We start from the raw sequence: 26,958 nt of genomic DNA on the forward strand, positions 1-26,958 counted from the left end.
CGTTTAGGGAGACGCGCTACCTGTGTGCAGCGTGGTGTCCTGGGTGGGAGCCTGGGCACGAGAGAGGGCAGTAGCAGAGAGTGAAATCTGGAGAAGGTAGCAGTGTCAGTGTCAGTGTCTTAGTTGAGACAGACGTGCCTTGGACACATCAGATGTTAACAGTCTGGGAATCTGAGAGAGAGGTCTTTGGAACCTCTTTGTGGATGTCTTTGTGACTTTTTTATAAATCTAAAATTAATCCAAAGTAAAGTTGCTTTTTAGAAATGAGTTGGAAAGCATTGACTTGTAAATAATAAAGCAAAATGTGCTTATTGTAGAAAATGTGAATGATAAAAATATAAGATAGTAAGTTAAAATCACTGATAATCCTGCTTCCCATAGACAACTGGTTATTTTGGTATGTTTTTCTAGAGTTAATTCTCTGTATATCCCACTCAGCAAGTCATTCCCCGGCTCCTTGATGGGCCAGGCGCTGTGCCAGGTGCTTGGGGTGGAGCAGACAGGAATGAGGTGTCTCCCGTGGCGTTTGTGCTCTGGTGAGAGGGTGCCATTAAAGTAAAGAGTAATCCCACAGAAACAGCCGCAGTGGTGGTCCGCCAGTGCTGTAAAGCAGCAGTACCGGTGTGCACACGTGACAGTGGGGACTCTGAGATGAGAGGATGAGGTGAGGACCGCAGATGGGGAGTCGGGCCAGTGGGGGCACTGGCAGGTCAGGTGCAGGTGCAAGTCCAGGCGGAGGACCCTCAGGGCGGAAGGAATTTAGAGAGGAGAGACGACCTGGGAAGAGGGGGCCTGAGGCTGAAGAGGGCGCTGAGCAAGGCTGAAATCCTTCATTTGCCTCAGAGAGAAGAGGGTTGTGTGATCGTGGTGATTTTCAGCGCTTGTTCAGCTGCTGTGTGAGCAGATGGCATGAGAGTGGGAGGTCCGTGGGGCAGTTCAGAGGGGAGGTGGCCAGTCCCCTGACTGGCCTGGTGACAGATGCAGAGTGGACTGACTCGTGCAAGATTCAGAGGTGAAGTCAGCCCGACATGATGATGGTTTGGATGTGGGTTGAGGGGGTAATATTTCTATGTTTCCAGAACACGAAACTGGTAGTGCTTACAAGGTGGGAAGTTTTCCAGTGAAGGCGAAAAGCACTGCCTCACCATACAGGATCTTACCTCGGGCCTTTTTAACAGTTGCATGAGATTTGAATACATGAATATATTCTGAACGCCTAGAAGAATTACTGGGAGGAAGGCATGTATTAGTATCCGTTAGTGTGGAGTGAATACAGTGTTTTAAAAATTGGTAGAATTGTAGCTAAAAAGTCTAAGTGCTGCTAAGACAGTTGGTGTTGGCTGCTTTCTGTGAGCAGGAAAAATAAAGTTCCTTGATACTAACTGCAGGTAGAAGACATTAATAAAATAATTCAGGAGTAATTTTTTTAGTAAACACAGTGTCTTTGGGGATTTATAAGCAAAAAGAAATGACTGATAATGTAAAGTTGTGGTATAGCTCAGAAATCCAAGAAATGTATTCTGAGTTAGGACAGTGTGACTTGGCTGTAGCGTTTTAAAGGTTCCGTTTGCGCAGGCTGACGAGGTGTCTTCTGGGGCCGACAAGCTGACGTCAGTCTTACTGTTGGATCTGGCGTCTCCCGATAGCACCGGTGGCTTTGTTCTCACGAGTGAGGCATTTGGCTCTAAAGTTGAATTTGGCAACGTAAGCTCTTAACCCTTTAAAAAGCATGAAATGGTGACATCATGAATCTTCAGAAAAGGGTTTTTAAAGAAATCCTTAAAATTAAGTTAATAAGACACTGCCACTACCATCTAATGGCTGTCTTTTGGAAGGAGGTCAGAACTCTTTCAGTCTGTCTACTCAGTTATTTTTAGAGATGAGCAAATAATTCTAAAGTTCATCTGATACTGACTCTAAGCAGCACCGTGTTCTTAATACATCGGACTCCCTTCACACTGTTGCCAGCTACCCTGCAACCATCTCCTGTACCTCCTGCTTGTGTGTGTGCGGCAGGGAACTCTCCGCACCTGCGTGCTTGGGTGAGCCGAAGGTCATGCGCTCAGAGAGGACCAAGCCTACTCAGTTCGTGAAGTGCTGTAATTTAAGATGTTACTAGAGAACTAGGGAAAGAGCTTGGCTTTATAAAGTGGTGCCTTGATAAAAGTAATACCCAGGGAAAGCCCATCAGGTACGGGGTGGGCATCATCAGAAAGGTCACTGGAAAGTGGTGAGCGTGCTCTGATTGTGATACGTAGAACCCGATGACTCGCTCCTCAGACACCACCTGCGAGTATCGCCATTGCTCTGCGGAAGGAAGTCCACGGAAAGCTGACTGGCGTTGTCAGGGCACTGAGCAGCTTGTCGGTGGGTGGACTTGGCCTCTCTTGCCCTGAAGTCACGATGTGACGGGTCAGCTTTGCTCCTTGGCATGTGGAGCGTTACTCATGAGCTGCTCTTGGGAGAATGGAGACCATAGTGGGTTACATTTTGCTTTGTGTTGTGGTTCCAGTTAAGAATTTCAGTTGAAAAGGGCTTCCAGAGTTAGGAGCTAATAAGCCTATGAAATCATGAGCTGAAGTAAATACATAAAATCATAGGGAGTCTGTGGACCTGTTTGAACAGCTCTGAAACACTAGCATTTAGGGGAAATTCCTTGGAAGAATCAGTGCTTAGGACAAATGAAAGCCAGTGTATCTACACTTATGAACCTGTTACCTGTAACCAACTGAGGCTGTAAATAAGATTAGACCAGAGGGGTTTAGAATAGGGAAGAAGAAAACAAGTCAGTCCACATTAAATGTTAACAGATATTTAGGATAAATTTCTAATTCAGAACTTTTGCATTGGGAAGTATAACACACATCAGAAAAATGTGTGAAGCAGACTTGTGCAGTTTGATAAGGTTTTACCCAGCAAGCATCTTTGCAGCCCACCCAGTTAAGAAAATAAAGCATTGCTGGTCACAACCACCTCCTTTTCCCTGGAGCTGAAATCTATTTTCTCTGTGGCCACTTTTTTGCTTTACCTTATGGTTTAATCATCTAAGTATGCATCATTGGGATTATAGTTCGGTATTGCTCTATTTTTGAAGGTTAAATCCATGGAATCGTACAGTATGTACTCCTTGTTTCTTGCTTTTATACAGCATGGTTTTCAGGAATCTCCTGTTGCAGACAGCAGCCGTTTTGGGGGTGTTGCTCTGTCTAGCCTGTGTCATTCTTTTTTATGAATAAACCACAGTACACCTGTTCATTTTACTGACGATGGGTCTTTTGAGTTCTTAACAGTTCCTGGTGGTTACAAACAGTGCTCTTCTGAATATTACCCATCTCCTGGTGGATGTGTGCACAGATCTCACGGGTCTGGGTGTGGGCTTGCTGGGTCGCAGGCTGTGTTTTCCATAGTGGCGTCCAGCATACACGATGAGCACAGGGGAGCTTCCCTTGTTCCACAGTCACCAAGCACCTGATGTGGTCCCACTTTTAATTTTGTCTGTCTGTTGGCTTTGTGAAAGATTCTGATTGTGGTTTTAGTCTGCATTTCCTTGGTGGCCAAAGAGATTGGGCCTCTTTTCATGCTAACTGGCTATTTGAAAGAATTTTCTGAAGTACCTATTCAAGTCATTTGCTGTTTTTTTCTGTTGGCATGTCTGTCTTGGAGGTATGTAGAAGTTATTTTCCATGTACAAGCCTTTTGTTGGTTATACGTGTTGTAAATCTCTTTTATTTTGTGGGTTGTGTTTCACTCTCCGTCTTAGTCTGTTTGGGTTGCTATAACAAAAACACCACAGACGGGTGGCTTCAACAGCAGGCGGTGATCTCTCAGTCCTGGAGGCTGGCAGTCCAAGGTCAAGGGACGGGCAGTGTCCATGGCTGGTGAGGAGAGGCTGTTTCTGGGTCGTAGTCTGCCTTCTTTTTCTGTGTCCTCTAGGGAACTCTGGCGTTTCTGTTCTAAGGGCATTAGTCCCATTCACTTCCCAAAGGTCCCACCTCCAAATACTGTCACTTTGGGGATTATAAATACATAATCTTGGTGGGATACAGCACACAGCCTGTAGCCTTCTCCTAATGGACAAATTATGAGCAAATGTTCATAACTGTAATGTGCGCCTGTGTATTAATCTTGTTTTATGGTTAATGCTTTTTGTGTCTTGATTAAGAAAAATCCCCCTACCCTGAGGTCATGAAAATATTTTCCCGCTATTTTGTAAGAGCTTTGCCTTTCACATTCAGGTCTATAATCATCTGAGTGATTTTTGTGTGTCTGTATGGATTAGGGTGTATTTAGTTTTTTTCCATATAGACAGCTGGTTGTCTCAATGCTGGTTACTAAGAACATCATTTCTTACCCACTCTTACAGAGCCACATTTGATATGTGTCAAGGGTCATAGGTAAAGGAGGGTCAATTTCTAGATTCCCTATTCTTTACTGTTGGCTATTTTTCTAGCTTTATGCCAAGAGCACTCTGTTTTAGTCACTATCACTTTATAAACATTCTCAGTACCTGGTAAAGGAAGTCTGTTCACCTTATCTTTAAGAATGCTTTGACTATTCCTGGGCCTTTTTTAATTATCATGTAAGTTTTAGCAGAGTTTGTCACAAAAAAAATTTGGTTTTTTGTTTTTCAAATTGAAGTATAGTTAACATATGATACGGTGTTAGTTCCTGTTGGGGTTTTGATTGGCATTTTATTAAGTCTTCAGATCAGTTTGAATCTTTCAATTCATGAACATGGAATACTTCTCCATATATTTGGGTCTTTTTAAATGTCTTTAGTCTTTCCCATTGACTTTTGTCTTCATTCTTTTCTAGGTAATTTTTTTGAAGGCTAATTTTATTTTAAAATTTAATATTCTACCTGCTGGTATGTTTTGAAATTCAATTTTTGATTGGTTTTTAAAAATTCATCAACTTGTTTAACTCTTACTAATTCTAATGATTTCTGATGTCTTTAAGATATAGTCATATCACGGGCAATTAGTGACAGTTTTGTTTCTTCCTAACCCTTACAGCTTTCCCCTCCCCATCTGCCTTTCCTTGACTGCACTGGCTAGCACCTCCAGTAAACTGTTACACGGTGTTGGTGATTCCAAGTGTTTTTTTTTTTTTTTTGAAAGGATTGAAAAAACAAAACAGAACATGCAAACCCTAATCCAGAGAAAACTGCAGGTTTTGCATTGAGGTCTGTTTTAACTACTGTTCAGCTCTGGGTTTTTTTTTTTCTTTTTAACTATATATATTTCATTGTGTATTGCTAAAAGATAAAGATTCTTTTAAAGGTTATTACATCTAAAAAATGAATAAATCCTTATAATCACACTTCCCCAATTGTTTCATTAAAAATTGTACGTTTTAACTGATTGATATATCTATTAAACCTTTTTTTTTGTCATTTAAAAAAATTTTAAATGTATAATTCAGTGGCATTATTACATGAACAATGTTATGCAACCATCACCAGTATCTATTTCCAAAAACGTTTTCATCACTCCAGACAGAAACTCTGTAAACATTAAGCAATCATTCCCCTTTCTGTTTTTCCCCAAGACTCTGGTAACTGCTAATCTACTTTCTGTCCCTATGAATTTACCTCTTTTAGATATTTAATAAACTATTTGTTCTTGATGTCTGGTTTATTTTACAGAGCATATTGTTTTCAATGTGCATCCATATTGTAGCATGTGCCAGAACTTCGCCCATTTTCATGGCTGAATAATATTCCATTGTATGACTATACTATGCTTTTTTTTAACATTTTTTATTGATTTATAATCATTTTACAATGTTGTTAAACCTTTTTTTTTTTAATTCTGTAGTTTCCCCCCTTCCCTTTTTTTCTTGCTGTTTATTTGTTAAAGAAGTGAACCAGTGAGGTCATTTGTTTCCCATTCTGGGTTTTCCTGACAGTGTCCCTGTGCTGTCATAGAGCGTATTTCTCTGTTTCCTGTATTTCTTGTAAACTGGTAATTAGACCTAAAGGCAAAAAACATATTTCATTTTTTATTTTTAACTACAACTTAATGTAGATTTCTTGGAGCATGTGTGTTAGGAGGGGCTTAAAAGTTGGACATTAGATGTTGTCTACAGTTATGATTATAATGATATATTCGTCTGCTCTGCCTCCCTGATTCTCACACCTCAGGGAGGTTGTGATTTATCCAGGATCCCACATCAAGTTGCGGTTAGAATCAAGGGTGCATTTGGAAGTGGAAATACCTTCGAGCTGTCCTGAATTTTAAGTCCTTTTTTGTGCTGCCACTTTAGTGTTTTTGTTCATCGGATGTTTCATCTTGAGCATGCTGCCCCCACCCCCAGCTGTGCCTAGGAAGTCTTGAATTTGTCTTCTTTCTTTAATTGTAATTAAAGTTCTCAGTCTGATAATAGCTAATCCGTGTCAAAGTCCTCTTCGGCCCCACCTTCCAGTTTACCTTGTCCTTTTCTAAAGTGTTGTTGGAAAGCTCTTTAGCTTGAGTAATAATTCTTTTACTCTAAGAGAAGGTGGCAGCCATGGACCAATAAGCATGAGAAAGTTGTCTGAAATTTTTTTAAATTTTTCAGATTGATTATTACAAAAGTAATCACTTATTTAAAAAGTAAATAATAAGTAATATATTTGTTTTAAAAATTTCAACAGTGTGGAACTATATGAAGTAAAAACTGTACCATAGTCCTCCCCACTTCGACCTTACTCATCCTTAGTGGTAACAATTGTTAAGTTTTGTGCATCTCATTCTAAACTTAACCCTAAACAGATACACTCTATATACTATATATACATGTATACATATATAACTTTTTTGTTCTTTGAAAATACTCAAAAGGTTTTACTTACACTACAGAACTTTTACTTATGCAACAGTCGATATATTTTACTTGAAAGGTCTTCTCCCACCTGTAGTTAGTGTTGGACAGCTGCCCTTTTCATTCTTCCTGTATGACTAAGTTGTAAATCAGGAAAAACAGGTTAAAAGAGTGGCTACAAATACCAGGAAGACTTATAGGTAGATTTTCATTTTATATAAAGGCATAAAAAGATCTAAGTAGTATGAAAACCAATCATTTATAAATGCCACATACATGTATTCTTTAAAAGTTTTTGTTTATTTTTTAGTGGAAGTACTGGGGATTGAACCCAGACCTCGTGTATGCTGAGCATGTGCTCTACCACTGAGCTATATCCACCCCCCTTAAAAGTCTTAAAATAGTAGAACTTAACCTACCAAAGTACCAAAAAGGACCAAATGTACACTTAGTTTAGCAAAGTTAGCTTGTTGTTTGAAAGTAAGCTTTGTTTTAAAAAAATCATCTTCAAGAAAATTTGAAAAATACAGAAAACAGGAGAAAAAAAAACTTCCCGTGGTCATATCATAAATGTTAATAGCCAGACTCAGATAGATTATGGCAGTAACTAGTCTGAATTTCTTTCCCCCAAATCCCAGGTGGGATTTTGTAAGAAGGTCTCTCTTTCTGAGGCTCAAACCTATTGAAATATAAAAACTTAGTTTTATCTAATTTTTAAAAGATCCCAAATAAATAAAACGTACTAGACAAATTAAATGGATTTTCTTTTTCCCTTTATTGTCATCGGAGTCCTCACTTCCCCTCTCTTGTGCCAAATTTTCATATAAAAGCACTGAATTGGAGTAAACCTTAGGGTCGGCTCCTTCAGTACTTAGGGAAACAGATTTTACAAAGTCCTTTGACATCGCTTCTATTGAATAGCACATTTTTTTGTTCAGTGGCCCTGCGGCAACAGAGTGTTTCAGAAGGAGAATCTCCTAGCCTAGAGGAATCCCCTGAGAGCCGGCTGTAACAAGTTGAACTCGGCTTCAATGAGCATCCGCTGTTTGGTTTTTTTTCCCTTTTGGACCGACAGTTTGAAACAAAAATAGTTCGTTTATTTCTGAATTTCATAAAATTTCTAGCAAAGAGACAACTGAAGTACCCCTCGAGACATATTTCACTAAAAGCTTCTTCTTTTTCTTTCTTTTTTTTTTTTTTTTTGAGCACAACAAAATCTGTGAGGTAGGAGAAGTGGCAAGTTAGGAGCGAGGACAGCCTCCCAGCTAGGAAATCCCTCTGCGTATTCTATGAGTAGCTAGGGTGCCCAGCGCGGTGCGTGCCTGTCTCCTCCAGCCCGGACGTGTATGTCGCTGGCTCCTTGAGGGAGGGACCGAGCTGCTGAGGGGTTAGTAACGGGTCATTTAAAATGGATCCGCGGCGCAAGTGTGCAGTGGCACATTCAGCTAACGAAGCGCAGGCTCCTGAACCCAGTCTCCGGAAGCCCCGGCACCTCCTGGGTCCGTGTCCTTAGGGTTCGCGTGACGTTACTACCTAGGAATTGGCGCATCGATCCTGTAAGGCCCGCTGCCGCGCCGGCGTCGCTCCCCTTCTCCCCCTGCTGCTGCTGCCGCCCCCCTGAGCGGACGGGGCCCGCCCGGTGCCCGCGCCGCCTTCGCTGCGCGGAGGGGACGCACTCCCAGCCTGTCCGCCCCTGGGCTTAGTCACCGTCACACGGTGTCACACGGCGGGCGGTTGACGGGAGCCGCCCGTCGCCTGGCAACAGGCGCGCGCCGGTGACGTCACGGGGAGGCTGCGCCGCGCGCCCGTCATGGCGGCTCCTGGGGCTGCAGCGGCGCGGCCGTGAGCTCGCCGCCCCGGCCTCGCCTGGCGTCGGCCATGGACGCCGCCGCCGACCCCTACCTGCCCTACGACGGGGGAGGAGACGCCATCCCGCTGCGGGAGCTGCACAAGCGAGGTAAACGGGCTGCGGTCCCCTTCCCGGCGCGGCCGCCGCAGAGCCAGCGGTCACGGCCGGGCGACGTGCGTCCAGGTGCCGCGGGTTCGCCGCTGCCGGGCGCTGTGCAGCCCGGGCGCCGCGCAGGAGCAGCCCTGCCCGCGTCCGGAGCGCTCCCGCGGCGGTACCGATGAGCATGCTTTTGTATTAACACTCTTAATTTCATACGTGCCTGCCACGGGGATCTCGTAAGAACTTACGTGGTGAAAACATAGAGGGTAATTTTTGCACGTCAGAAAATATGGTAGTTTGTAAAAACCAGAAAAGCGCCCAGCATTCATGTAAACCATTAGGCAGGCACTGCCAAAACTGATTACATGTTAAACTGCGTTTTTTTCGTTTTTCTTAAACTGATTATTCTAAAAATAGACTGACAGTTCTAGAAAGATAATTGAACCTCGGGAAAGATCTCTTCGCTAGATGACTTCATTTACGAACCACATTAGTTTGAATTCACTGCATGATACTGTAAACTCATTTTATGGTTTAATCCAAACTTTCATTTATGAAGAAAATAAAGAAGTCATAATTTTCCCGAATGTGTTTAGCCTTTTATTTAAAATAGGATTTGCATTCTGAGAACACTTTTTTAAAGCATTAAATTCCATTAGGATTCAAAAGTGGTAACATTTAACACATGTTTATCGGCTGCGTTGTCTGCTAGACGGTATTTTAGGCTTGAACAGTGTTAACATATGTATCCCGTAGTATTCTGTTCCTAGTAAAAGCTCGATTTTCAGATTTTGAGAAAAAATACATGAAGATCGTGTTACATGTATTGTGCTTTGTTAGTTGCCTTCTTAGTAAAATACATATATGTATATATAAATTATTCTGGAGCATTTGGGGGAAATATCTAAAAGCACAAAGAAGTTAAAATTTAATAGTCCTAGCACCCAGAATTGTTGAGTTTGTTTTTCCAGTTCAGATGTGTTCCTAAGCTCTTCTTTTTCCTCTGTTCCCATCATTCCTTTTCTGGTAAGGCTTTTTCTTTAAACAGGAAGCTACATGAATGAATGGTGACTCGTTGAAATGTCACAGTATTTGCTAATCAGTAATTAAACTGTGTTTTCTCTGAGCTATAATAACATCCATTTGTTGATTTATAATAAACCAGAAGACTTGGGGTTGGGAAGTTTAAATTCCCAGTGTTAATCTGGACAGTCTTGGACAGAATTTATATATGGACCCCACCTCTGCATAGGATATGCAGATCATAAGAAATAAGTCATAGCTTATATGAGAGTAGGCGTGGTACTGGCATGGTTATTACTAAAATATAAGCTCTTTGTTTCTATTGTATTTTTATAAATAGTCCTTCAGGAATCTTGCTCAAGGTGGAAATCAGTCCCACTCTTGGCAGCCTAAGTAGGTTCCTTATCCTTTGATGAGCGCTTACTCAGTTAGCAGAAGCCAGGGTTATTTGAAAGTAACATTGTGTCTTTGAGGTGCAGACCAAGCTGGGAATTAGGCTCACTTGACTCTCCTGTGGTATGCTCGGATCTATGGGTAAGAGGTAATTTGTTATCCATAATTTATGACCTTTTGTGGCCAGGGGTCAAAACAAAGGAACTGGAGATGCAGAGACAGGCAGCTAACATAAATCAAGAAGAGGAATCGGCTTCCCTGTGAGGACAAAATTAGAATGACTAGAAACATCTCTTGGGGCTGATAAAGAGTGAGGAGGCAGATAATCAAAGTATAAAATTGTAAAGCATAGCAGCAAAGTAAACACGACTCTTCAGTGAATCTCTGAGTGGTGGAGTCAGGGATTACCTTTGTGGAGCAAATTGAATTTAATGCTACTTGTCATGGTTAGATGGTAAATGATGAAGGTTCCTATTTAAGTGAGTAATACAGACACTGGAAATGGACGGAGATTAGAATTTGTTAATGTATTGCTGACAGATAAGAAATTAAGGTGACATTCTAGAAATTACTATCTTTTGGGGTAAATTTCCTGTATAGAAAGTTAAGTTCTTTTATAAAATGTCTCTTCCTGTTTTATCAGGGAAAATAAAAACCTTTGGTTTATTTGGATTTTTAGTTTTATACTCTGACTTTCCTTCCCCTCTGTTAATGACGTTTAGCTAGTTTGGAGGTTGAATTATTTCTAACAGACCCTTAGAGTGGGTTTGATTTTAGGGACCTTCAGCATCATTCAAATATTCCTTGTTTCATTGGAAATGTTTATTGAGCTCCTGCATCTGAAAGACACTGTCAGGTGCTGTGGAGAACCCATGGTGGTGGTAACAGTAACATTAATAACAGCCAATACTCAGATGCTGCTGTAAGTGCTTTGTGTGTATGAAATGATTTATGTGTAACAAGCCATTAATCCTTGTCACAGACTGTGAAGTAGGAACTGTTACAGTTCCAGTTTTCTGTTGACAAGACTGAGGTAAAGAAATGTTACAGAGAAGTCAGGGCTTGTGGCGATGGGGAGGTTCATACTCTTACCTCGGGATGCACTGCTTTGCACTCTGTGTCCCTGTAATAGCTTGGTGGGTGGAGTCTGGTGGGGCGTAAGAAGGCTTCCTGGGTTTAAAAGCAAAGAAACAGAACCTAAGGAAGTTAATACGTGTCCCGTGAATGGTACAGGCTGCATGTGTTGTGGGACTTTGGGGGTTGGGGAAGGTCAGTCTCCTTTTGATGAGCGTTATCCAGGTAGGTGGAGCTTCCACGTGCACACGGGTATTTGACGTATTTGACGGCACCCCTGGTGGAGAGAGTAGCAGGGCACGTGCTCTGGTGGGAGGGAGTGCCTAGTGTGCTGTTCCCTGGTCTCCAGGGCAGTAGAAGGGGTGCTCCAGGAGGGGGAAGAGACCCGATCCTAGAGGAACTTGAAGGCCAGGCTCATAACAGTCTCAAACCATGAAAAGTGTGGCTTTCCTTTTGAAATAAAGTTTGAGGTCTTATTTTTGTACGTTTCTGCCTGAAATCATTTCTTGACATTCATTAGCTCAGAGATCTACTTAAGTAAAGCATTTTCTTCCTGTTACAATAGATGAATTTGTTCATTTTTATTCCCTCCTTAAAGTATTAGTAGTTAGCATTTTTTGCACATTATTTGGAAATTCAGATGTTGGATGATATTCTTTTTTTTAACATTTTTTATTGATTTTAATCATTTTACAATGTTGTGTCAAATTCCAGATAGAGCACAATTTTTCAGTCATACATGGACATATGAACACTCATTGTCACATTTTTTTCTCTGTGAGCTACCATAACATTTTGTGTGTATTTCCCTGTGCTATGCAGTATAATCTTGTTTATCTATTCTACAATTTTGAAATCCCAGTCTATCCCTTCCCACCCTCGACCCCCCTGGCAACCACAAGTCTATATTCTCTGTCTATGAGTCTATTTCTGTCCTGTATTTACGCTTTCTTTTTGTTTGTTTGTTTTTGTTTTTGTTTTTTAGAGTCCACATATGAGCGATCTCATATGGTATTTTTCTTTCTCTTTCTGGCTTACTTCACTTAGAATGACATTCTCCAGGAGCACCCATGTTGCTGCAAATGGCATTTTGTTGTCGGATGATATTCGTATTGCCACAGAAACAATCCTATAGGTTCTTTATAAAATGGTTTTAGGATTCAGGTCCTTATTGTACTTTTAGTCAACTAGAAAACTGAGTCTCTTCTTACAAATTACTTCGTCTAAGTGTCTGTAAATTAAAAAGACAAATAGAGATTATTTGATGTCAGGAACTCTTCATATTTTAAAACAATAGTATAAAACAAAACTATCTTTAAGTTTATTTTGCCCACAGTACATGGATTTAAAATCTTCAATAAAATGTGGTAAACTGACTGCCTCTAGCTCTATTTTCTAAAAATAACTGATGCTCTTAGTATGATTAATTTTGTACTATCTCATGGCTTGTTGTGGTTAAAAATGCTTTGTGTTTCAAGGTACCAAAACGTGAGCACATCTCCGGCCACGTAGATTAGGTTTGGGATTTTGGCTGTTTTCCCAGCATTGAAGTCTGTTTTGTGCTGACATAAGGCCACAGGAGACTGGTGGCTTAAATTGTATTTTAAAGTTTTGTTTCTGTTTTTCAATAAACATGTTTAATTTGTAAGGGTTTTTTTTTGCAGTTCTTTATAATGTTAATTAGATCAAAATGAATTTGCTTTAGTTTATCAATTTATTCCTCCCTCCGTTTAAGAGAGCAAATTTCATGAATCTTTTAATTTTTGTCATGTACAAATCATTTTATATGCAGAGGTCATAAACGAACATGGAACTTGTTTTCAATTATGCTGATGCCTTAATACCCAGTTTGTCACCCCAGCCTACGGATACAGCCTTTTATTTTCGATAGAACGGAGAAGGAAAGAGTGAGTTGGGTGATTCAGCATCGCCACTTGCTGGTTGTGTATCTTCTGTGAGCTTTGGGATTTTGATGTTGAGCAGGACTCTGTGGGCTCCCCCACAACCCCTGCCTCTCATTTGTAGAGCAGCTGACATCTCCCCGCCTCCCTGAGTCATAGAAGAGCAGCTCCAGCAGCTGATGAGGACAAGCCTGCAGGCCCAGGGGGATGGCGGCTCTGGCCACCTGTCTCCTTGATTAACTGAGGCTGCTCCTCCATTTCCCTTGAAAACTTTCATGGCTGAACAGAATCTTTGGAGATGGTTTTTGTGGGGGATACTGGGTCCACCAGATTGCAGGCATTCTGACTGAAAGCAACTTTCCTTTTTGTTACCAAAGCTGTTGCCCCCAGGGTCATACCCCTGCCCCTCCCTCAACTACAAACCAGTTACTATTATCTGAGTCTCAGGAGGCAGCTTCTGAGAGAAGAAACAGAACTGGTTAGAACCGTCGGGGCCCAAGATGGCTGAGGATCTGGCTTCCAGTAGACCTTGGGCCTCCTTGTAGCTCGTAGTAATGCGTTAATGACACAGTCACCGGTGCCATGACAAGAACCATAAAGGCTCGTACAAGGACTGACTGGCTCCATGACACTCAGAAGGGGGACACGACGGCAGAAGCCTCCCATAAAAGTCCACGTGGTCCCTCCCGGGGCAGAGCTGTCTCCATCGGCCCCTTGGCTGCCGGCTCCCCACTCAAGCGCCTTTTCCCCACTCAAGCACTCTTCTTCCCTTCTCCCTGCTCCAGCATTTTCCTTCCGTTTCCTCCTCTGAGAAAGAAAGCAGCCTTTGCTGTGTCCCTCTGCTTCAGCTGTGAATTCTTTCCAGCTGGCAGGCAAGAACCCACTTTTGTGGGGTCTCCATCCTGTGGAGGAGTCTTGTCTGCTAACAGTTGGCTTCACTTTCCAAGTCTTTGCAGTTTAAATAGATGGCAGTTAAATGTGACTGTGGATGGCGGGGTGAACTTGAAGAGCAGATGCTTCATTACTGTCATTTATCCAGCAGTCGTGTAGCTGGCCACCTGCTGAGTACGGATTCTGTGTTACCTTGTTAATCTTTCATTTGGAAGTTTGCTGACATTCTGGAACTTCCACTATCAGCTTACCACATTCACTTTCCCCTCCCTCACCAGGGTGACCATTTCTTATCAGTAAAGTCACTAAGGGAGGGAAAAAACACTGGGGACTAGACTTCCTGCTCTGAATGTACGGTTGAAACTGGGTTGTCAGGGAATATGCAAAATTTTAAATTTCTGCCTGCCTTCTTCCATAATTTTTTTAAAAACTATGTTTTGTGTGTGTGATAGGACAGTCATCTGCCTGTGAGCTTAAGTGGCAGGGATCACTGCTGTCACATCTTTTGTGATTGACCCCAGAGGTAACAAGTAATCATCTTAGTAGACAAATAAATTCCTACTTGTGCATGTAGAACTACTGTTTGGATATTCCCCTTTGAGAAAAGGCTTAGACTGCTGAAGGTGTGCGGTGGGGAGACTTACTACTACATTAGTGCAGTTTAAGGTGTAACAGGTAAGTAGTATTTTTGTTTTTGTTTTTTTAGGTCAGTTAAGCAAATACATGTTGAGGACTGGTGGCTGGGGATGTAAAGGCTTGTATTTATGGGGAAGCAGATAATTACAGGTTTTAGCATGTAGGGTTGTGACCAGTAGTTTAAAAAAAAAAAAAAGAAAAGGAGGAAGGAAATAGAAAGTAGAAATATCAGAGTATTTGCCAGATATTCAGTATGCTAAACTTTGGTTTTACTCGGGTGCATATCTGTACACCGTATCAGTGAGAAGTGTTTCTTGCTTAGTGGGCCACAGCCAAGAAAGTTTGAAAGCCAGTTTCTAACTACATACCTCGAGGGGCACTTGGGTCGGCGTCCTGTGCCTGAGATGGGCCTGGAACTACCTGAGGACGGGAAGGGGGCGTGTTCTGTCCTAGACCTCTGCTGAGGCACGGGGTGTGAGGCTGGTACCAGAGCAGTGCTGGTGACAGCTGTTGCAGCGGAAGGCGGTCTGAAGCCAAAGGCAGAGGGGGCTGCGATGGTGGCCGGGCTGTACTGATAGTCTGAGCGCTGCATGCACGGGCGTCAGTGTCCTGGGGGGAGGCAGCACCTGACAGCTCCTAACCAGCTTGGAGAGAGGCATGTCCACGTGTCCTGAAACCTGCCAGCAGGTAAACCATGGAATTACTCTTGGGCAGTGTTTCAAGCCATGCAGCGCGTAGTGGTGAGAAATGTCTTTGGAATCAGAGTGCTTGAGTTTGGATCCCTGTTCCACTGCTTCCTAGCTTTGTGGCCTTGGGCATGTCTCTTCACTCTCTGGACCTCATTTTTCTAGTTGATAGAATGGAGGTCTTAATACCTATCTCCTGGGTGGTTGTGAGGATTAAATGAGCTAATACGTGTGAAGTGCTGAGAACCACGTTTAGCACGCAGTACACGCTCAGGACATGCTACTGTTTTGTCGTCACAACACAGCGCCTGGCCTCTCGATGGGAAAGGTTGGCTTGATTCTGATGTCCAGTTTATTATGTGTTTTCTTCTGCTACTTGTGCTTGTTGTTTTATCTGCACCCAGGGTCACAAGGATTTACTCCTCTGTTTTAAGCGTTATAGTCCCAGCCCTTACTTACATTTTGGTCTGTGATCCGTGTAGAGTTAATTTTCACATGTGGTGGGAGGTAGGTAGGGTCTGACTACGTTCTTTTACGTGTAAGGAGCCAGTTGTCCCAGCATCGTTTGTGGAAGACTCTTCTTTTCCCATTGTTGAAAATATTTCTTTAAATAATAAGATAAAATTTAATTTTCCTATGGATAATTTTAAAACTTTTTGTTTAGATTATAGGTGTTAATGAATGATAAATTTGTGTTTACATGGGTGTGCATGAATTTTACAAATTTTGTGTCTGGGTTAAAATAAACAAGACAAAAAACCTCTTATCAATAAAGTTATTTTTGCAAGAAGGCTGCAGGCCAATTACAGCTCGCTGGGTAATTTTCCCTCCCGGCTGAGGTGCTTTAGTGTTAGTCATGCTTGAACTGTGAGGTGTTGTTGGTGGTATTTAAATTATAAGATGTCTACTTTATGGAAAGGTTGGTCACTGACCATACATTCTAGAAGTTTGTTTTTCTGTCCATGCCAGGCATGATTATCTGTTAAAAATCTACAGAATTTTTGCTCAATATGCAGTTGTAGAGGAACCCAGGGCTCACATTTGTGAAACACTTTTTTCTTCCCTTTGTCATACTATCATTCTTTTGGTTAAGATTAATACCATGTGAGTAATGGAATACAGCTTGATGAAATTCTAAATGCCAGAATATTTGAGCAGAAACAAAAACTTGTGTTTATTGATCTCCTATTTATCGAAGATATTAATATGTATTTCCCATGTTCCATCTCCGGTCCACGCCCCACACCCTGGAAGCCGGCGGGAAGACCCAGGCGCCTGTAAGAGGCCAACGGGTCGTCTGTGCTGTGCCTGCAGCCACCACGCGGCGTGGCTGGAACATGTCTCTGGGATTTCTGACCTCAGAGTGCGCCAAGGTCATGGGATCTCTCTGCCAGGCCACTCTGAAAGGAAAATAGTCTTCTCTAGTCTTTTCTGGTTGCTGTTTACAGCCATTGGGCAGTAGAAGGGTGGTCACTGGCACTGGTAGTCAGAGCTCCAGAACAGTTTTTGTCTTAATTGTGGGCGCTGCTGCTTTCGGATCCCACTTTCTTATAGTCTGAGGTCTGGGAATCTAGTTAAGGGGACCGTCCTATGTCCTTTAAAGTTCAGTCATTAAGATTAATACACTTCCCCTGTCTTTGTATCACTCTGCTCGAGGCTTGCATTTCCAGGAGGTGGAGTTTGATGAGCCCACCTTGGGTGTCGTGCTGATTCCTTAGCTGGGGAGGGGAAGATGCTCTGGTCAATGTCCTCACCCAGACTGCATTTAGTGCCCACTGCAAGTTTTCTGAAAATATTTGGCTTGTTTCAGAAAGACAGGGAAAGGGTCACCAGGTGGGCAGAAACATATTCATTGTTTAAAATAGTAACCCTTTCTGTATTAATTCCTGTTCCCACTGCCTCTCTGAATGATGGAGAGCTTGCAGCCCACTGTGCAGTTTACTTGGCTGCTGCCTGTGCAGTCATAGAATTGGTCCCCATGTTGGCACGGTGGCTCTGGGTGCCTCCCTTCCACTTCCCCCAGTTGATTCAAGACCCTCTCCTGCTCTGACTGAGGCAGTACTGATCATGGCAGGGGAAAGTCCAGATTCCAGCTTTGCCACACAAGCATTTTGTGAATCGCTCAGCATTTACGGTAGTTTCTTTGTCGGTAAACAAAAGAGGGCACGTTGGTTTAAACCATCAGACTTGTAGAAGAGGAGTCTGGGAATTTTGCTCTTTTCTCAGAAGCCACAAAATAGAGCGGGTTTCATTTTTACAGTGTTTGTGTAAACGTTAGTGTAGTGCCACTCTTTGTGTTCTGTGTCAACTAGTACATTTGCATTTAAAGGACACACTTTTAGGTGTTTATTTTTGGCATAAGGTCTATATTACTGCCACAGAATTAGAAGATGTAATCTAATCACTTAGGCTAAAATCACCTATTTGAAAAATCATGTACCAGCTTTGCTAAGTTTTTAGAGCTTTAGAAAAATTTCCAATGCTTCTTTGCTTATACAGATGTCTTTATTATAAGGTATGACATGTATCTTATAGATGCCCAATATTTAAAGAGGACTTTGTCCAGAGTTACTTAGCCGGGTAGGATGAGAATCTGGGCAGTTGGTAGCAGTCTGTTTCTATTTTGTAAATAAGTTCACTTGTGTCATTTTTTTAGATTCCACATGTAAGTGATATCATATGATATCTGTCTTTCTCTGTCTGACTTACTTCACTTAGTGTGATAACCTCTCGGTCCATCCATGTTGCTGCAGATGGCATTATTTCATTCTTTTTTATGGCTGAGTAATATTCCATTGTGTATACATATACCACGTCGTCTTTATCCAGTCATCTGTCAGTGGACACTTAGGTTGCTTCCATGTCTTGGCTGTTGTGAACAGTGCTGCTCTGAACATTGGGGTGCAGTTGTCTTTCCAATTGGGGTTTTCTTCAGAACTATGCCCAGGGGTGGGATTGCTGGATCATGTGTTGATCTACGTCCTTTTTAACTGCGGCATTGTATTCCACTGCACAGATGTCCATCATTCATTAATTACCAATGAATGACACATTTCTGTTGGTTTAACTTTTGCAGTATACAAATAATGTTTCAGTGAAACCTTTATAAGTCTTTGTGCACTTGTAGAATTGATTCCTGTAAGTGGAAACTTTACATTTTGATAGATATGTCTAAATTGTCCTTCCATATGGGTGCATCAGTCTTTACTTCCACTGGCAGTGAAACACTTGAGTTTGATCATTTTCACTCCTGGGTTAGGGTAAATGTTTCTTAACTAGCCTGGTTTTTGTCCTTCAAACTCTTTCCTAATTGTGTAATATAAACTGTCTTTCACAGTCAGTATTCACATCATATACATGTTTCTTTTTTCAGAAATAGGTATAAACATGTCTAACATCAAATATCTAGCTGTAATTCTCATTGTGAAACCATAGCATAATTGCTTTAAATTACAATTTAAAATTTATATTCTTAAAGAAGTTTTCTTAGACTAACCCCACCTAGTTATAGATACTGTAGTCTCAAGATTTCCTTGTAACAAATTAAAAATAGGTAACACAACTAAAATTGGTTTTATAGTGCTTTGATATTAGAACTTGGTTTTAAAATATATTTTGGATTGGGAATCCCCGACTTGCATCTTAAACTCGAGGATGATACTTTTATTACATTTGTATCTCCTGCACTGTCTAGAAGGTGCCACTCACATAGAAAGTTCCTGATGAATGTCTTCAGTTGGCTTTGGCTTGTGCTGTCGAGGCTGCAGGTCAGGGCCGAGCCACACCTTGCTCTCACCTGTTCCACAGGTAGAACGTGATGTTCCACGGGCGAACCTGCTCATTATGTGCTGTCTGTGGCTCCTTTGGTGCTTCGGAGGCAGAACTGAGTTGTCACTGCTGCCTGGCGCCGAGAGCCCAGCAAGCTTACGCCCTGCTCCTCTGCCGACCCCTCCCTCAGATCATGAGCACGTTGGCCTTCACTGCGCCTGCTCTCTAGAGCACTGGGAAGGTGTCTGCCCCCTGTGCGTGGTTTATGGATTTATACAGGTTTAAGTGCAGAGAAGTCCTGGAGGCGTGCTTGCTGGGCTGGAGAGCATCTGTGTAGCTTTGCCTTCCCAAAGAGGTTACACCATTTTATACTGGAACTAGTGATTTTTGTGGCAGGACCCCTTTACCGCGTAGCTTTGCCAACGCAGCGCGTTAGCCAGCTGTTATCTTTACTAATCTGATGGAAGAAAATGATATTGTAGGTTTGATCTGTGTTTCTTCTTTTTTTAAATGCACCTCTACTTTTTATATTATTTTGGGGGAGATAATAATTAGGTTGGTTTGTTTTTTAATGAAGGTACCGGGGATTGAACCCAGGACCTTGTGCGTGCTAGGCACGCACTCTACCACTGACTGTATCTTCCCCTCTCTCTGTTTCATTTTTTTATGTTAGATTGAACTTGTTTTCAAGTTTGAGCCATTTTCGTTTCTTTATTGTGAATTGTCTTTCAGTCTCCTTCCTTGCACCTTCAAGTCTGTTACACTTATAAGGTATAGGGTGGACACTTGTCAAAGATTTCTGTAATTCTGGTGAGGGTCCAGCTGGATGAGGAGCTGATTCAGAGGAGGATGTGCGAGGCTCCCGGACGCAGGTAGTGCGTGGAGGGATGGACTTTGTTACAGATCGCAGTCAAGCAGCAGGACCAGCACTGCAGCTGGGGATTCTCTTTTCTACTAGACAGAATTCATGTACATTCTTACTAGATGACAGTCATAACTTTCGATTTACCAGTCTCCTATAAGTCATTATCTAACTAACTTTGCAGAGTCCGTGCTGTAATCCACAGTAAACAGTAAGTTCTGCAGACTTCCCTTCCCCAGAGCGTACGGTGACTGTTAGGCAGGCGTGTTTGATTCTCCAGCAAGAGTTTGAAAGGACACGCCGGAGTCTTTCTGCTTTATTTCCATTTTCTTAATGCTTTCCGTCCTCTGTTTTATTGCAGTTATTTCAAGTGATACTGTTTCTTTATGAATCACTAATGAGCTGCTAAGAAGGTCGCATAGTTCACCATTGTCCCTCATAAAACAGGCTCCTTGTTCCTGTTTTGCTCCATAGGGACTCATTACACCATGACCAACGGAGGCAGCATCAGCAGCTCCACACACTTGCTGGACCTCCTGGATGAGCCGATCCCGGGCGTCGGCACGTACGATGACTTCCACACCATCGACTGGGTGCGCGAGAAGTGTAAGGACAGAGAGAGGCACAGACGGGTGAGTGTTTCTAGGAGTGTTTAAAGTAGCAGTGCATAGTTAGACTGTTTGATAGTGACTTTCTGCCAGTGATCTCAGCTTGCCATAATATGTTACATATTATAAGTAGATATAAGCAAATTTCTGTGTTTTATTAAGTAATACTTTTTTTTTCTCTGTGTAATTTTTTTAAAGTTTTTTTTTTATATCCCCTGTCTTTCTGGAAAGGATTTGAGTAGCTGAAAATCGAAGTGTCGTGAGACAATATAGGAAGGGAGGGAAACCGCGGCACGTGATCTGGGGGAGGATCAGGCCAAGTCCGACGTGGAGGTCGGCGTGCTGCTTGGCTTGGAGCAGCGCGGCAGCTGGGCTGTGCTTCCAGCTCTTAGAGGAGGAGGCTTACGGGGCGTGGGGTTTGCCTCCTCTTACCTGCTTCTGTGGTTTTAAATTCTGAGTATGTCTCAAATTGAGTCCTGTGTAGGGCCTGCTGAATGTTGTAATGAATCACTAATCAAAAAAAGAGCGTCTTTCACGGAAAACCACAGCCTAGTGTTCTTTCTGTTGTTGATGATGGCTTACTGATCCAAAAACACATTTTGAAAGAGGAAAAAACACTCTTGAAAATAAAATCCCAAATTCCAAAAGGCTATTTACAGAGTTAAGCTCTGCAGTTTACTTGTAAATAACTACCTGTGCAGATTAGCCGTAACCTTTCACAGTAGTGCACACGTGTGTGAAGCCTGAAATTGGAATTAGGTCATATTGTTTATGGAAGGACTGCTTCTGAGACTCAGCAGTCAACATTTACCTTTTCTGGAAACGTTTTAAACGGGTATGACTGAAAACAAGACGCAGTACATGCACTCAGTGCTCTGACCAGCAGTTCTCAGACCGCATCTCAGGTCCTCTTTAAACTCCAGATGGTTATTGAGGGTCCCTGAGCTTTTGTCTGTGTGGTTGTGTTAATAGGTATTTACCATATTAGATACTAAAGCTGAGAAATGTAAAATATATTAATTCAGTTAAAAAACAACTGACAAACCCATTACGTGTTAGCATAAAAAACATTTTTATGAGGGGCAGGGTACAGCTCCGAGGCAGATTGTGCTTAGCATGCACAAGTCCTGGGTTCAGTTCTCCGTATCACCATTAAAGATAAATAAATCATAAACCTAATCCCCCCCAATAACGATATATAAAGAAATTAAAATTACAAAGAAGTTTTATGAAAATAACTACATTTTCCAAAATATAAAATATTTAGTGAGGGAATAACATTGTGTTACATTTTTATAATCTCATTCATTATCGCCTGGTTTACTTAAAACTGCTGGGTTCTCGTCTATGAAGAGAATCCAACCTCACACAGCGTGTGGTTAGAAAAGCCAAGAGTGTTTTAATAACCTTTTTAGATCTTTGTGGATATTCTTGTCTGACTCTGCATTGCACTGAGAGATGGTAGTTTCTTAAAGGTTAGTTGCAGTGTGTGATGTGAGACTGAATCAGTGAACTTTTTGTCTCCTGTTACATTAAATCCCTTGAACTTTGGTGGATGATTTTGTAGCCACGGGAGCCACTGTCAGCCCAGCATGCCTAAATCAGACACTGCACGCCCCGTGTCTTGTGTGATTGGTAGGTGAGCACAGTTGTACTTGGGAGGATGAAACCTGAGAGTCACGGACACATCAGGGAGGATCTGACTGTGTTCTGAAGTGAGGGTGTGAGAGGGTCCATAAGACACCGTGTTCAGAAAATTTTAGTGAAAATTGAAACTAAAAGAAACCACAGCACGTCCCTTTTTTCTCTGATTATGTAAGTAGTCCACGGCCCCTGAAAACGCTGCAAGTAACATCACCATACGTGAAGCAGTCAGTGAGTGTCCCAGCTCTTCACATCCGTCCCCTCTCTCTCTAGGGAAGTCAGATACCATTTTCAGCACTTTAGTGTGTGCTTGTATAAGCCTAAACTGTTTGGAAGCTGGGAAGTTCTACACGGAGCTGTTCTTACTGTTCTTAAAACGTCAAATTAAAAGAAAAATACTTCCTCATTGCTTGTTCCTGCCTATCCTGTAGCCCTCCTACCCTGGGTTACTTTGAGGCAGATCAACATCGTATCATTTCAGATATTTATTTCAGCATCTTGAGCAGTGGTGGTAATCTAATTCTCATTCCTGTTTTATTTACTAGCTTGACTATTTCTGTAAGAGAGCCTTCCCCTCACCCGTTAGTGGGATTCCCTCAGGTTTGAATTGTACAGGAAGGAGGGAGGAGGTGAAACCACGTGGCTCCCAAGCAGCCACCAGGTGGGCCTGGGAGGGTCTTGTTTCTGCGTCTTCACACGCTCGTGGACTTAAACATATTTGAGGTGGTGTGACCAGCGCAGCTTATCTTTTGTGATGTCCACCATATTTCAGCTTTGACTGGGGGTGGGAAGCTTGTTTGGGTTGGTGCTGGGCCCTTTGATACATGCTGGGGAAGACTCAACCTGCCTGGTTCCTGGACCACACCTGGACTCAGCTCTTCCTACCAGGGGACTTGATGTGGTTTGTGGACCCCTTGCTCTCGAGTTCTTAGGTTCTTGTTACAGATGCAGGTCTCTGGGTGGGTGCTTGTCATCTGGTTTGCAGGTGTGGCAGCTGTTTGACACTGATTCTGCTCCAGACTTGCCTGTCCTGTTACCTACTTTAGAAAGTGCTGTTCAATGTGTAGTAACTGAGGCAATTGTTAGATTCTAGAATTGTGGCTTCTATTCATACTTTGAAAAATGAAACATGAACATTTCGAATTTCAGATCAACAGCAAGAAGAAAGAGTCAGCATGGGAGATGACGAAGAGCTTGTGTGACGCGTGGTCAGGGTGGCTCGTGGTGACACTAACAGGACTGGCATCAGGTAAAGGGAATTCTTAATGCAATCCTTTTTTGTTTAACAGGACAGTAAATAGTCCTCCCTTCCTAACTGCAGCTTTTTCAAGTACTTTGGATTTTTAAAAGCGTTTGTTTTGTTTCTTCAACGCATCCTCTTAAACATAAGCCTGAGAGGCAGGAGGCTCTGAGTTGTATTCTCGGCCGCGTCCCTTACGTGTCTGGCTGGTTCGGTTGCTCTTTCTCGCTCAGTTTCTTTACCTGTAAAATAGGTGGTTTGGGCCAGATGATCAGCAGTAAAGTACATTCAGTGTGAACACCATAACAAATAGCTAGAACATGCTGGGTGCTTCCCGGGCCTCACGCAGTGCTCTCTGTGCGTGTAAACCTCGTGGCCATGCCCTGGGCTCAGTCTGGCAGCGAGGGGCTGAGCACGGAGAGGGTGCATGACCAGACTGAGGGCATGGGGCTGGAGGGGCCCATGCTCTGACCTCCGAGCTGCAGGGCGCCTGCCAAGGCTTTCTGTGGGGGACGTGATGGCAGGTGAAGTTCTGAAAACACACTTGAAGCTTTGACGGTGTTCATGACCTTCAGCTCCACCAGGGGAAATGACGTGCAGAACTCGAGGGAAGTGAAACCTGTGCGGCGAGTAGACGTTGGCCACCGTCTGTCTGACCCACTGATCTTTTCACATGACCAGGACCTAGATTTTGACCACAGATCTGTGTATTCTTGTATTGCTCGTAAGATGATCTTGGTATATTTAGTTTTCTGTTAGAGGAAGAGAACTGATCATCTGTCACAGTAAGTCATTGCTGCTGTGAGATCCACGAGCTATTTCTAATGGACGTTACGTTTTAATGAGACTGAGATCATCTGTCAATCTGTGAATTGGGTTTCGGACTGAAACACACTAGTAAAAACTCTGACTTCACAGCTGGAATTGAGACCTTCCTGCCAGGTGGCTGTCTCTGGAAGATGTTTCAGTATCTTTCAGACACCTTTTAAAAATCACCATGAATTTAAATGCTGTAACTAGTTTTAACTTCAAACAAAAAATAACTGTTTTAAAGATGAGTTATTTACAGTTTTAACAAAGTGATATAAACTTATTTATAACAAAGATTAGGAATTCTTAAATTTGTGTAGAATTCCCGTCATGGCCCTTTATCCATAGGGGGTCCCCAGCTTTCCTGGACCCCTTTAACCTGGTCGTTCTTGACTCCCTGGAAAAGGCCTGACCCCTCCGTCCGCCCTCTCTCCTCAGGGGCGCTGGCTGGGCTGATAGACATCGCTGCTGACTGGATGACCGACCTCAAGGAGGGCGTGTGCCTCAGTGCTCTGTGGTACAACCACGAGCAGTGCTGCTGGGGGTCCAACGAGACAACATTCGAGGAGAGGGACAAGTGTCCCCAGTGGACGACATGGGCTGAGCTGATCATCGGTCAGGCGGAGGTGAGGCGCGCTCTGTCTCCAGGTGCATCAGTTGTCGACACGGTGAAGTGAGTCCCCAGTGCACGCAGTTACAGAGTTCATCACGTGTGAGATGCCTGCAGCAGCAGTAAAGGGTAAAAAGGAAGACGTACTGGGGTAGAGCGGAGAATGTGCGAGTACAGGGCAGCAAGTGAAATACGTGCATGTGCTCCCAGAAGCGCCTGTGTTAGCTGACTGTACGCTCGCGGGTCTGTTGGGTTACGGCATAAGGTGTGTTTCCTGTTGTGGAAAAGACGTGCGGGAGGGTCCGTGCACTCACAGAAAGTCCACGTGGAGTCAGTGCATTGCAGCTGGGTCACGTATTCCATCACGGTTGTTCAGAAAGTATGAATTACCAGAAGTTTAGGTAATGTAGCCTCCTGACTGGAGATGCCTAGCAGAAACCCCTAGGTTTCTCCTCGTGGCATTGCAGGATTGAGATGATTGTCTAGCCATTGTTGATGTTCCGTAGGGAAGAACAGTTTAGAGGTTAGAATATTATATAATATATATGTATAGTTACATGATCTGATATGGACATGCTTTAAAAATTTTATTGTAGCTCAATTTCAGAGCCAAAAAGAATGTACCTGCTGGTGAGATGGGCAGTTGCTATTTCTCACTCCATCCTCAGCAGAACTGCAGCAACGTGAAGTCTGCATGTGACAGCAGTTTTGTTTTTACTGATGGTTTCCGGAAAGTGGTTTGTGGGTGGGAAGGCAATGAAGTGAGGTGAGATTCTTGGCAACAAGGCTTTAGGGATCAGAAAAAAAGCTACGAGAAATATTAAATAGATTGTCTCCTTGGTATCATTACAAATATGTTTTTGGATTCTACTTAAATATTTTGTTCAAATAAAGCTTTCATTATCGTGGACGTGACCAGGAGCCTTCCACAGGCTTTACCCGAGCCGCTCAGGTGGCAGGCGCTTGTGTGAGCGGTGCTGGTTCATGAGTTCATCCTGCTGCTTTTCAGGGTCCTGGTTCGTACATCATGAACTACATAATGTACATTTTCTGGGCCTTGAGTTTCGCCTTCCTCGCCGTCTCCCTGGTAAAAGTGTTTGCTCCGTATGCCTGTGGCTCTGGGATTCCAGAGGTAAGCCGTGCAGTGTTCAGTATCATTAACACTGAGTAGTTGTGATGCTTACCTTCTTGCCTGTGGGGGCAAAGGCAGTGGCTTTTCTAGGGGAGTGATTTGTTTGGAATATGAAAAAGAAAATTTTTAAAATGTAAGCTGATGATAGACATTGTTGAAAGAAATTCTTCCCCATGGTCATTTCATCGTTTTCTGTGGAGGTTGACTTTTTCTTTCTCACCACTAATTGAACACATGAGTAAACAAATATCCCAAGAGACTCAGTTAAACACCAAGAACCTGCAAAATACCTTGCAGCCTAAAGTTCTTTGATGAATGCATTGATGTTTTGCTCTTAGGAACTGAATTTGAATACATTCATCCTCTTTTTGTAATTATGTTTTAATTAGATAAGTTAATAATCCTTGAAATTGGCAGACAGTATTTATAACTGTTTTATACTTTAAAATAAATGATCATAGTGGTCAGTAGTACGAACTTTTGGATTTTGTCTTTTATCAACAGTAACCTAAGAATGCGCTTAGGATTGAATATAATGTGAATTCATTTCTTATTTTTTTAAAATTTTTCTGTCTTAAACAAGTTGCTAGCTGTTTCTAGTGCATTTCTGTTAAAAACAATTTTAGTGATTTTTAAGGCTATAGTAAGACTATCTTTTTTTTAAGTTTATCTTTAATAAGGAGCAATATCATGGAGTATTTAGCAGTTGTCACTCGTCCTTGATACAGGAAAATATTACACATAATTACAGTATTCTGAGAAGGCATAATATCTTTGTTTCTGATACAGAATGTCCAAAATGTATCGAACTATATTACGTTTCTGCAACAGAAATACTCAGATTTACCTTTTGTTGGTTCTGTGAATATGCCACTTGTGTTAAAGCCCGTATCCCCTTAACGTGGCCTGGCGTTGCAGTTTTGTTCAT

The 26,958-nt window shown here is 42.5% G+C and overlaps 1 protein-coding gene and 1 long non-coding RNA gene across 9 annotated transcripts in view; one reads left to right on the top strand and one right to left on the bottom strand.

The window, feature by feature from the left end:
* The window catches only part of CLCN3 (chloride voltage-gated channel 3), a 68,911-nt gene that overhangs the window by 19,321 nt on the left and 22,632 nt on the right, over positions 1-26,958 (top strand). For 6 of the 8 annotated variants that reach the window (XM_072952701.1, XM_072952698.1, XM_072952699.1 and 3 more), the window contains exons 3-6: positions 20,461-20,618; positions 23,388-23,487; positions 24,727-24,914; positions 25,908-26,030. In XM_072952701.1, the coding sequence (XP_072808802.1) occupies positions 20,461-20,618; positions 23,388-23,487; positions 24,727-24,914; positions 25,908-26,030 (569 nt within the window). Of the gene's footprint in view, positions 1-8,597; positions 8,762-20,460; positions 20,619-23,387; positions 23,488-24,726; positions 24,915-25,907; positions 26,031-26,958 lie in introns of those variants that run through there. The other 2 variants (XM_072952702.1, XM_072952704.1) reach the window with 1 other exon arrangement.
* LOC140690774 (uncharacterized) lies at positions 1,226-8,514 on the bottom strand. Its single transcript, XR_012066089.1, has 3 exons — positions 8,338-8,514; positions 6,836-6,941; positions 1,226-1,718 (listed from the first exon to the last, which is right to left on the bottom strand). It is a non-coding gene; the product is annotated as an uncharacterized lncRNA (long non-coding RNA).

This window comes from Vicugna pacos, chromosome 31 (genome assembly GCF_048564905.1).
Source record: "Vicugna pacos chromosome 31, VicPac4, whole genome shotgun sequence".
In the NCBI taxonomy this organism is placed as follows: Eukaryota; Metazoa; Chordata; class Mammalia; order Artiodactyla; family Camelidae; genus Vicugna; species Vicugna pacos.